The sequence below is a fragment of the Ctenopharyngodon idella genome, chromosome 18, assembly GCF_019924925.1.
Source record: "Ctenopharyngodon idella isolate HZGC_01 chromosome 18, HZGC01, whole genome shotgun sequence".
NCBI classification, from domain to species: Eukaryota; Metazoa; Chordata; class Actinopteri; order Cypriniformes; family Xenocyprididae; genus Ctenopharyngodon; species Ctenopharyngodon idella.
Window position 1 is genome coordinate 3,359,932 of NC_067237.1, and position 12,954 is coordinate 3,372,885.

General features: G+C 35.9%; 1 protein-coding gene across 1 annotated transcript in view; it reads left to right on the plus strand.

Annotated features, from left to right (window-relative positions):
* Positions 1 to 12,954, plus strand: part of gramd1bb (GRAM domain containing 1Bb) — a 141,841-nt gene that overhangs the window by 115,884 nt on the left and 13,003 nt on the right. Inside the window, 1 exon segment of the mRNA XM_051870447.1 lies at positions 5,362 to 5,382. Within this exon segment, the coding sequence (XP_051726407.1) occupies positions 5,362 to 5,382 (21 nt within the window).

The following is a 12,954-nucleotide window of genomic DNA, read 5'->3' on the forward strand; positions in this document are numbered from 1 at the left end:
TCTGTGCAAAAAAACATTACAAATGTTCTACGCTGGATTTGCACAAGAGATTAACATGACGGTACATGCTAGTCGAATGAATCAACTTAACTCCACATCAACTACATACATTTATCCACTAACCATTCAGAAACATCCAGTTTCATTCTAAAAGTTGTAACTTCTTCCTGAGTCTCTCCATCAGTGTCCGACTCCGGTTTGAACAATGTAAGGCTGAACACTGTTACTGACCATCCTCATTTTGGCTGCGTGAGATTCTCCAGCTTTGTTGTTGTTGTTGAAGCGCAGGCTGTTAAAGCTCCGCCCTCTTCTGAGAAGGGGGCCGGGAGCAGCAGCTCATTTGCATTTAAAGGGACACACACAAAAACAGCGTGTTTTTGTTCATACCCAAATAGGGGCAAATTTGACAAGCTATAATAAATGATCTGTGGGGTATTTTGAGCTGAAACTTCACAGACACATTCTGGAGACACCAGAGACTTATATTACATCTTGTAAAAGGGGCATAATAGGTTCCCTTTAAGAATGTAACCACAAAAAAGAATAAAGCAGTTAAATTCCTAACATCAATTCCAATAATTCCAGATTATGTTAACGTTTTTCTATTAAAACAACAAAAAAAAGACTTTGTTTTGTAGCACAGAGGTTGCATAAGTGTATTTATTCCACAACCACATTCTCAAACAATATAGTCGAGATTCATGTATGAATTTATTCACCGTGATCTCATTAGTACTCGTATGTATTTTTTACGTAATGTGTGGTTCTACGACATGTACATTTACTTGCGTTTCCATAGACACTGAAACGTACAATATTGGCAGTGATATCAAACACTCACAGATCATGACATGCCGTGTTTTGGTTGATCTGCATTTGAGTCACGAGTAATGTGCACCTTCACCAAGTGGATCAGGATAATATTTTCAGCGATAATAGCTTAAATTCTGCTCTGTCCCACCAGAGAGGACTGCGACTGCAACACATCGTCATTTGAACTAGTTTTGGTACTGCTTTTGACATTTTTGCAATAAATAAATTATTGTGATTACACTTGTCTTATGTATTTCTTTATAACATGATTTTAAGAAATGGTTATGGGTAAGTTTAGAGGTAGGAGTGGGATTAGCAGCTCAAAATATCTTTTTAATGCTATATTGTTATTAAAATTTTAATTTTCCGACACATTTCTGTCATTTACGTTTTATGTATTCTTTTTATATCCTCTATAAAATGGTTTTGTTGTTTGGGGTATGGTTAAGGGATCTAAAATGTATCTATAAAATGGTAAAAGGTCGTTTATACAAATATCTTTATGATATAAAAGCTTTGTAAATATTTTAACTTTTTTTAGCTGTAAATATGTAACATTTACGTTTAAATGTTGTCAGTATGTCTGTATCGTACGTTTCAGCGTCTATCCAAACCTACAAAAATGTATGTTTTGTACCTGTAAATGTTACATATTAATACCTCTGTATTAACAATGAGACCAGGCTGATTTGCTTATATAGATTTATTCGCAAACTTCACAAGCAGTCTCGTGAAGGAACACAGACTGGCTGTATTACACGATCATTTGAGCAAAATATCACAATGGCGATCGCTAAACTCCGACATACATGTTTGCCTGTGTTTTCAGATCATCAGTGCATTTTTTCAGCCCAGAGAAAGCATGTGCGCATGGTTGCCACATTGGGAAGATTAAGTAAAACACTGTGTGATCTCATCATGGCCACCACCATGAGAGGACCACCTTCGTGTATATTAAATAGATTTGAATAGGTGATTTTACTAGACTGATATAATTCTTGGTGCATTCATTAAAGGGTTAGTTCCCCCAAAAATGAAAATTCTGTCATTAATTACTCACCCTCATGTCGTTCCACACCCGTAAGACCTTCGATCATCTCCAGAACACAAATTAAGATATTTTAGATGAAATCCGAGAGCTTTCTGAACCACACATAGGCAGCAAAGTCAGTTGAGTAATTAATGACAGAAATGTACTTTTTGGGTGAACTAACCCTTTTATTTGGGGGTAAAAAAAAAAAAAATTGACATGCAAACTTTCAGCAGTTTTAATCTCTATGACTTTTCATTGATCACATCAGAGTGTTGTGTGATGAAATCATTTAATAATAATCAAATGTACTGTATTTGACCCATGAGTCACCTTAATGATTTGTTTATGTAGACTGAGGGAATTCCCGACCCAGGAATTCCCGACTGTTTTATGATCGATAATGTAGTAAAAGGTATATCTTTTAACTATTAATCAATCCCATGTAAAACAGACCATAAAGCTTTCTTGCTTTCTTTCTTTCTTTCTTTCTTTCTTTCTTTCTTTCTTTCTTTCTTTCTCTATCTATCTCTCTATCTATCTACATAACACCTGCAAACTTATGTAAAGTATGCTTTTAACTTTTTTTATTAATTAATTTAAATTACATTTGGTAAGAGTACCTTTATCCTTTATAGATTTATAGATTTGTTTGGTATATATATAATAGACATTTCTCTCTACTCCATCCTCCTCTATCCATCCTCAATTTTGGATTCTTATTTTATTTCATTTTATTTCATTTTTTTGTAATAAAGCCTTGTAATTAGGCTTAATATTTTTTACATATCTTAGAAGCATAATTTTAGTTCCATTTTGCAGCAGCCTTCATGTCAGCAGTGTTCTTATGATACTTTAAAATGTTGTTAGGTAGGCGTCTGACTGACACTAGCAACACCAAGCTCATGGGTTTGATTCTTAGGGAACACACATACATTGTAAGTTACTTTGGATAACGTCATGTGCCAAATGCATAAAATGAGCTTCCAGTTTCTCCAATTGCTTGTTTTTCTATTTCATTCTGTTTTCATTGCTTTACAGTATGACAGATTAAACCTGATTAAAGTAAGCATTTCATGTTGTTCTTCATTTGACCCCTGAACTAACACTACCTTAAGTGATAGTTCATCCGTGTTAGAACCCCTGAACTATTCTTCCTTTCTCACTCCTCTCTCTCTCTCTCTCTCTCTCTCTCTCTCTCTCTCTCTCTCTCTCTCTCTCTCTCTCTCTCTCTCTCTCTCTGTCCACATGTACACACGAAAGACCTGTCTCACACCTCTCTTGAGTTTAGATCAGATTAGCCCACAATCCCTGAGCCTTGATGGAATAGAGCAGTATGTGTGTTAGCAGGTCTGTGTGAGTTTATCTATAGGTTTAAAGGGTCATGGACGAGACGCAACTGGAGCTGTGTGCTGCAGGTCCAGCTAATCTTTCACAGTAGCGCGCACACACTCACACACACACCATGTCCTTCTTTTGGGAGCAGTAGGCTAATTGAATGGCTTATTGGCTGACACACACTCCTTGTCGTTTTGTCTGCTCACTTTAACCTAGACTATAAAACAAGTGAGCCTATTATGTGTTGTACCTTTTCAAACTAATGCAGCGTGAGAATTTGTCTTCGGCTTAAGTGATTTCCCCATTTCATTTCATTCAGATGGTTGTCTGTATCTGTGAAACTAGTTTATCTCCATAATACAGACTGTTTTTGGAAAGACATAAATCTCACACTACCTTTTCTGTTGGCATGAACATTTAATTTTTCCATGTCTTCCTAAGTTGTTTCCTAGGCCGTTAATCATGCCCTTAAAGAGCCCATGAAATGTTTTTGATGAATGCAAATTCATGTCCTGTGTTGATCCTTTTGAAACAGGAAATTGACGTGGGACATATCAAAAGGGTTTGACCTTTTAGTTAATGTCAGAGCCTGGCGAGTCACTTTGCAAGATGCAGTATAAAGTCATAATTACATTAAATGGTCACATTGTGAGATACAATGTAATAATTATGAGACATAAAGTCACATTTGGAGATATAATGACATAATTATGAGAAATAGTCACTTTTGTAAGATATAGTCAATTATTAATAAAGTGACATTGTGATATACAATGTCATAATTACAAGAAATAATCACATTGCATGACATGATGTCATGAAAAATTGTGAGATGTGAAATAATTATGACCAATAAAGTTACTTTGCAAAATATAAAGTCATAATTACAACAAATATAGTCACATTTCGAGACATAATGTCATAATTACGATAAATAAAGTCACATTGGGAGATATAAAGTCATAATTATGACTAATGAAAGTTAATTTGCAGGATATAAAGTCTTAATCATGAAAAAAATAGTCAGATTGCGAGACATGATGCCAAAATTTCAACATTGTGAGAAATAAAGTCATAATTACGACTAATGAAGTTCATTTGCAAGATATAAAGTCATAATTCTGAAAAAAATAGTCACATTGCGAGACATGATGCCATAATTACAACTAATGAAGTCAATTTGCAAGATATAAAGTCATAATTCTGAAAAAAATAGTCACATTGCGAGACATGATGCCATAATTACAACTAATGAAGTCAATTTGCAAGATATAAAGTCATAATTATGAAAAAATAGTCACATTGTGAGATATAAAGTCATAATTACAACTAATAAAGTCAAATTGCAAAATATAAAGCCATAATTACGAAAAAATAAATCAACTATGAATAAATTTAATTGCAATTTAAAGTCACATTACAAGATATGAAGTCAAAGGTATGAGATTTATACATTTAGAAATATAAAGTTGCAATTACTTTTTTAACTCTGAGATGGAATAGGGCTTCCATATTTTGTAATGCATCTGATTAGACAATAATCTGTATTTCCCTCTAAACAAGTCATCAATATTTTTGGTCCATTTTCCAAAAGAAAGCAAATTTGAAATATGTATGTTTACTAAAATTTTATTTTAATCTTCTTTATATGTTTCTCTTTTAGCTGTAAACTAGCATATCGATTGTCTTAAAACTAACCTATATAAACCTACAGACACTTTTAAGGGTCTTTAATTGATTTTTTTGGCCTGAGTGAAACAACATTCAGGATCATCTAGTCTGAGCTAGACTGTTTGGGGTTATAAATAGAGCGGTAGTGATATCACTGTCCCTGAACACAAACACCCCCTGAAAAGTCTCTTTAATTTTCTATTTTGGTTCATAAGGGTGTGAATTAGTCTTATTCCCATGACGTTTCACCTTTGAAACTGCTCATTTAACCATCTATCTTTGTATCTCTCTATTTGTGGAAAGGCCAAATGATGTATACATGTGTAATTATCCAGTGAAGGGAAATGTCAGTCTAACAGACTTTACCAGCTGCCACATGACAGGCCCTCGGCCAACCCTCACAGTCTGTAAATATACACTCGGTGTGAGGGGGCGAATGCAAATAATGCTCTGCATAGCTACTCTTTTGCTCTCCGTAATATAATAATTTTCTTCTCCTTCTCTTTCAGAAAAGCCAGAGCTGGTACAACGTAAGTCACGCTTCCTATTAATTTTGTGTGTGTGTGTGTGTGTGTGTGTGTGTGTGTGCGTGTGCGTGTGCGCATGCGTGTGTGTGTGCGTACGCGTGTGTGCGTGTGTGTGTGTTTATACTCGTACTATTGATTGTGTGTCCACCTACTTTGAAATATAAACAGCCCTAAATGTCACAGTATGTTCTTTGTGTTACAGTAACATGACATTGCTTGGGCAAGGGAACAGGATAATTTGATAAATGTAATTTTTTATTATTATTTATTTATTGTTTTACAGTAGGGTTTTTTGTTTTTTTTTTTTACTTTCAAATTGACTTTGCGTGTGTCAGATGTGAACATTGACGTGATCAAACGAGAATTATTGTGTTGTTTTAATAATGATTTACAGATCTGTTGCTCTTTCCTCTGACATTTAGCATATTATCTGACTCATGATCTTATCAATTTCCTCATATTTTACATCTATGTGTCACCGTGACTGATTACAACCATCCGCCTCTTCAAGTTTTGGGTCAACATTGTTGTGTATCAAATAGTGTGTCAGAAATTCATAGCAACATACAGTATCTTAGTATTTGCATGGTACTATGAGGTACTTTTGCCTAAAAGAAATATATTACTGTGGTATTATTTTTAAACAATACTTTGAATACTTCAGGATTCATTTCCATGACTTATACTAATAAGTCAGCACGTTTTACTAAATCATGGCCATGTTGTAATAATTCATTCCCTTGTTTTAGCTAAATCAAAATGAGGGAACAACTCGGTAGGCTACACTGTAAACCCTAACACTCAAAATAATTATTTGGCTTGAGTAGAGCCAACTCAAATTAAACAAAGTAGTCAAATCAAATTAACTTGTATGAGTATTTAGAACTTTCTTTTTCTTTTGAGTTCACAAAACTGACACATTTTAAGTAATCTGAATTGTTTCCTTGTTTTCAGTTTTATGAACTTGTTTCTTTTAATTTAGACAAACTTGAATTGAACTGAAACTGGGCTAGGATTTCCATTTCCCAGCATGCTTTGCAATGACACACAAAAGTGAGAGTAAATGCTAAAATTAAGTGTTGTGTAATGTTTTTGGTGCAAGATTAATGTTAAGTGGGAGATTTAGTAGTGTTTAATGTTTTGTTTAGTTTAGAAGAGTTTCTGTTATGTTGGTTTTTTGTAGGGTTACCATCAGGGTTGCCAGGTTTTCAAAACAAAATTGCTACTCAAAACTAGCCCAATCACGTTTCAGGGAGGTCCCCCAGTAAAAATTGCATTCTGGGGGCTAAAATCTGCATTTTTGGTGAGGTTTTCTTGGTAAAATTAGCATTTCAGGGGCTAAATATCATGTTATGTGGAGTTGCTTCAACCCACGGACATGAAGAACAACCCGCGGCAACAGTGTCAAAGTAGCCCAATTCCACTGGAAAACCATAGACTTGGCAACACTGGTTACCATCATGGTGTCGAGTGGAGCATGAGCTTAGTTTGAGAACAGATATATGTTAAATGTTTTATGTCAAAGCATTGTGTTACCAAATAGCAAGGTAGCATTTATTGAATAAGCTATAAGTTTCCACTACTAAAAATATTTAAGTTGAGATTACATGATCATTTTAAGTTAAATGTATGATTAGCTTACTCAAATATTTTATAATGTATGAGTACAAAATAAAAATCTGCAAGTTCTGCTTACTTAAACTTTACAGACAAGGCTTAAGCTAGTCCTAGACTAAAATGCATGTTTGATCTGTTTTAACTATAAGTAACTTGCCCTGACATATCTTTAAATATGTCAGTGTTATTGTTTTGTCTCAAGATGCACACCAGTAATGTTTTTTTTCTAGGGCACGTTCATAAAAGCTACTTGGATGCCCTAATTGAACTGAGGCCTAATCCTGGCTTAGTCTAAGCCCTGTCTGTGAAACTGGCCCTTAATTTCTAAACTTAAATTTATGTAACTGATTACATAAATTTTTTTGAGTTTTGCCAATTTGGGTTTACAGTGTACAACGCAGCCATGATTTACTAAATCGAGGGAATGAATTATTATATCATGCACACAGTTTACTTAAAACGAGGGAACGGATTAGAAAATTGTGGCAAAACGAGAGAACGAATTCTTAATTCATGGCCACGATATACTTTTTTTTTTTTTTTTCTTGGTGCTCCATATTGCAGCAATACAAATATCAAGTTCTTTTATTTAGACCATTAGCCACAAGAGAGCGTAGTTTTACTGTAAACTTTCAATCACTTTTCATTCCACAATATCTTCCTTTTTCCTTCAGTCCTTTATCTTTGCTTTCTTTTTCTGTCTGTGGTTCTTTTCGTCTGCTCCTCTCTCTCTTTCCTTCACTTTTTCTCTTCAGCATGAGAGACAGCACATTCTCAGAGTAAGCATGATTTTACGCTCCACTTCCTGTTTCCTCTCACACCAAATCTTTCCCCAAATGTCAGTATGAGGACTGAAATGAGTCTTGAAGGCTTCTGGCGTTTTAACGATGGCTTTGGCATGCGTGTGGTCCTTTAATGACGTAATCATAGCATTAACTTTATTAAACCGAATGCTAAAACACAGTGTGCACGACATTAATACTCTCTTGTGAAAAAGAAGTACACTTTAGCATACTTTTAAAAAAGGCTACTCCTTATTACAGAAATGACTAGGGTAAAATAAAATATACTTTAATGTAATTTCTATTGAAACTTGTATATTATGCATTTAAATATGTTTGTATAACACATTACAGTTAAAATATAATTAAGTACTTTACATGTGCTTTAGTATATTAGTTAACACAACAAAAGATTATTAAACCAAAATGATTTAAAATGTTTAATTTTAAAAGTGTGTTAAGAAACAGTCATGAACATGTACTCCCTTTAAGTGGCCTTTTATTCCATTAATATTATATTATCTGCAAGTACAGTCTTTAAAAATATACTATTAACTACAAGTGCACATTCAGTACAATTAAGCACACTTCTTTTTCACAAGAACCTGCATGGCGGTAGCGTTAGAGAGTCACAATAAATAGACTTTGCATCTCTTTGATTGGCTTAGGTTCTCAGCGGTGTGATGTGATTGGTTGATTACACTGCATCTGCATGGATGTGAGCTGTTTGATGCATACTGGGCAGTTCAACAGCAGGATCTCATGCAGTGGCATTTATAGAGTATGTGTAGAACATTTTTGATGCATTGTCTGTGGAGTGTATGTGCGCCTGTGTGTGTTCATATGGGCAGTGATGATCTCCCATGGCCCTGAGAGCTCTGTGATTACATCTCAACCGTCTTATGAGTTCTGAGCCCGACTGACCACCAGAGCATTATTGTATTGAAGTTTATTATTGTATTGTGTTGCATTATTGTATTTGATGTTTGGTTTATAAGAGACAGCTGATTATTACAGCTCAACGTCATCTGACACGGTACAGAAGCAAAGGTTGTATGAAGTAGTTATTTAAGGCAGCAATTTCATGACCCATTTGTTCTTGCTACTTTCGAGGTAGAATTAGGAAAGTCAAGAAAGGAAGTGTGAATAGAAAGAGGTTATGTAACATTATCCCAGAGCAAACATGTCACACAAAGGCCTTTTCATTTTATGGCTGTTTTCATCACACATTTTGCACTGCATTCTTGTCATCTAAATGATTCAAAGACATTTTCTGGAGAAATCAACTCAATTCCATCAGTATAGTTTTTATGTAACACGTTTGGACAGTTGGAATATAGGTTGAAAACATTTTACTGTATATATTATAGTGTACAATGTGTTGTTTTAACTAATGAGACTTCAACAACCTTATATTGACTTCTCCCCTTTAGGAGAGTTCAAACCATAAAGAGATAATTAAACGCCCAAATAATCTGTCATAATTTGCACATTTCGATGTTGTTCCAAATCTGTATTACATTCTTTCTTCTGAGGAACATTAAAGAAGATATTTTGAGAAATGTCTCAGTGTTTTTTTTTTTCCCTGTACAATGGATGTCAGTGGTTACCGAAATTCTTCAAAATGTTCATTTTTGGCTGAACGATCGCTTTAAGGTTTGAACTCGTGCAATGGAAGTCAATTCAAAGTTTGGGAAGTCTCATACGTATGCTAAAACAAATAGTACACATGATAAAGAGTTTTTTGTACATATAACACAAGGAACATTTAAAAAAAAAAATTCAACCAATATTTCAGTTAGAGTATATACTTTCACCAGACACTCAAATAAATGCGTGTGAACTGAAGTTGTGTTAACATGAAGAGGGAACAATAGAAACAAGCTGCTTGAAGTTTGTGTTAGGGTCATTATTAAAGGGTTAGTTCTCCAAAAAAAAAAAATTATCCCATAATTTACTCACCCTCAAGCCATCCTAGGTATATATGACTTTCTTCTGTCAGTCAAACACAATCGGTGTTATATTGAAAAATATCCTGGCTCTTCCAAGCTTTATAATGGGAGTGAATAGTAACCAAGATTTTGAAGCCCAAAAAAGCACATGCATCCATCATAAAAGTAATCCATATGGCTCCTGGGGGTTAATAAAGGCCTTCTGAAGTGAAATTTTATAAGAAAAATATCCATATTTAAAACTTTATAAACTTTAATCACTTGCTACTGGTATAACATTATGCAACGTCTAGTTCCGGAGAGTGAACTCTGACCCGACACATGGTGTATTGACAAACGCGGAAGAGAAATATCCTATTTGTTAGAACCACGAAAGGCGTCTACACTCACCTAAGTTTACGCTAGTTCTACATCCTATGTCATACGCCAGAACTCGACTCTCTCATGAACACACAGACGGACGTTACCGGAAGCTAGTAATTATAGTCTATAAAGATATAAATATGGGTATCTTCCTTACAAAAACACATCTCTTCGCTTCAGGAGGCCTCCTGGAGTCGTATGGGTTTTTTTTTTTTTTTTGATGGATGGATGGATGCACTTTTTTGGGGCTTCAAATTATTGGGTACTATTCACTCCCATTATAAAGCTTGGAAGAGCCAGGATATTTTTTTAATATTACTCCGATTGTGTTTGACTGGAAGAAGAACGTCATTTACACATAGGATGGAATGAGGGGGAGTAAATTATGGGATAATGTTCATTTTTAGGTGAACTTTCCCTTTAACAAAACATCTGTACTGGTATTAAATATGGATTTATGTAAGCAATAAGGTACGAGAGGCTGTGCTGTATCGTGAATAAGTCACGGCTGAATGGCGTTGTTAGGCACGACACGGATCGGAGTGCCTTCAACCCCTTCAGCCTTGACTTATTCACGATACAGCATTAACCTCGAGTACCTTATTGCTTTTATAAAACGGTTACCACACAATACAATTATTAAAGCCAAGAATATGTAACAATACAACTTTCATGAAGTAAAGTTTCACTAAAAGCCTTCCTTCCGCCCGAAAAAATAGTCCCTGACCGTGAACAGCAACAGAAGTTACAATATTACGCCATTAGATGGCGGCAAAGACTGTCTTTATGAGTGTGTCAGTCAGTAGCGAAGACTTTTACATTGAAAAGACTGGACTGTTGCGAACACGGAATAAGACGCAACTGACTTTGACTAGCACTGTCAGTCACGGGAAAACCCCTTAACTGTTAAAAGGACAAGATAATACATCGGACATTTAAACAGATTTTTTATTATGAACACAGGACTGACCTGAAGGAAAATGTTAAATCTGAATGCAGGTAATAAACTCGCTCACTCGATATCTTTCTCACAATACTCTTCTACATAATACAGTAAGCTTCAATGAACAATATCAATTGAGAACAAACAGTTTACGTTGCTAAGAGCGGTTGCTAAGGGTGTTGTGTTGTGATACACAGAACCGTTGGGTGAAGCGGTCATAGCCGTGTTTTATCGTGAATAAAACACAGCTATTGACCAATCAGAATCAAGGACAGTAACTAACTGTTTTATAATATAAATATAGATTACAAATATATAACTTTACAACTTTTAAAGGGATAGTTCACCAAAAAATGAAAATTCTGACATCATTTACTCACTTTTTTTTTTTTTTTTTTTTACCAACATTCATCAAACTATCTTCCACAGAAGGAAGAAAGTCATACAGGTTTGAGTAAATGGTGACATAATTTTTATTTTTGGGTGAACTTTCCCTTTAAGGTTTGCACATAAAAGACCATTTGAGTTGCGAAAGACTTACCATAACAGGTCGCGCCCCGAAAGTTTGCACACTAGACATTGTCTCACTTACCAAAACAAAGGGATCCCCTGATGACATTATTGGCGTTGTCACACCCACTCTTGGTACCAGCCACCGGCAGCTCTCATTATTTACTCTTTTAGTTAATATGTAACCAACTTTACATACTCATTGCCAGCAGTAAACACCCTCACACATCCAGCTCTACATAAATCAGATAGAGCTGTTGTGCACCACAGTATCTGCTGAGGCTTCTGCTGCTCTGGATCTCCACTGGAGTGTTATTGGGTATCTGCTGCTCCATTGGGAGAAACTGTCTATTCGCCTTTATGGTTTTTAATGCATAACCTCTGAAGAGAGAATGCTTTTGGGACGGAGATAAAAGTTGTCGCTCGCACAAGCAGAATTCCATTCTTAGCGTCATGACTGCTGCAGATCATGTGTCAGTCTTTGTTCTCGGTTATCTTTAGGTTCCTGACAGCACAAATGAGAAGGCTCGAGTGAGTAGAGGTTGGGAATTGTGCATTAGAAAGCATAAATGATTAAAAAAAGGACAAGGAACTGGCACAGAGAGTTTCCAGATGGTCTTTATTTGTCGCCGTGGTCCTTTTTACACCTGTAGAAGACCATCTTTCTTCTCTGAAGTCTAGCAGCAACGCAAAAAACAAGCACAAACTCTGAAGACTAAGACGATTCATGTCTTTGATGGACTAAACTCCAAGAAGGACATTCTCTGAAAGCCAACAACCAATTTGCAATGGAGATATTAGTAGCCATTGCATACTGAGGTAACAATTAATGATCGCTTGCGGAAGTAACTCGATGTTCCTTATTTATCAACCCTTTAGTCACAGCGTTTACAGCCTGAAAAAGCAAGAAGAATCAAGACGGACACGTTTACAGAGGCTTTCCCAGCAGCAAACTGGAACAAACAGCAGCATAATAAAGTATCTGTCTGCCAAGGTTACTAAAGGCCACTTGCGTGTGAGTGTGTTTTTGAGAGCCACACTTGAATCATGTGGCGCTAGTCAGAAGAGCCAAACACTCACACCCTGATAGAGGTTACACCCTGATGAACATCTCTGATAGCGTGGACATACCTTGAAGGAGCGACTGAAACTTGGATACTTATTTACAGATCAAAAATATTATCAGGATCTCGCCGGCTCACTGGAGTGTCATTGATGAACTGATCGATCCGGCGGCTGTGGTAAGAGAGAGGCACAGAAACATGGATTCATCATTTAGCTCTCAGGAGGACTGGGAGACCCTAATGGAGCTGGAGGAGGCTTTGGCGGGGTGGTTAATTCAGGGTTCAGACTGGGACCAGGAGTGGCACTGGGGCCCGAGGGACGACCCGTACCAGGATGAGGAAAT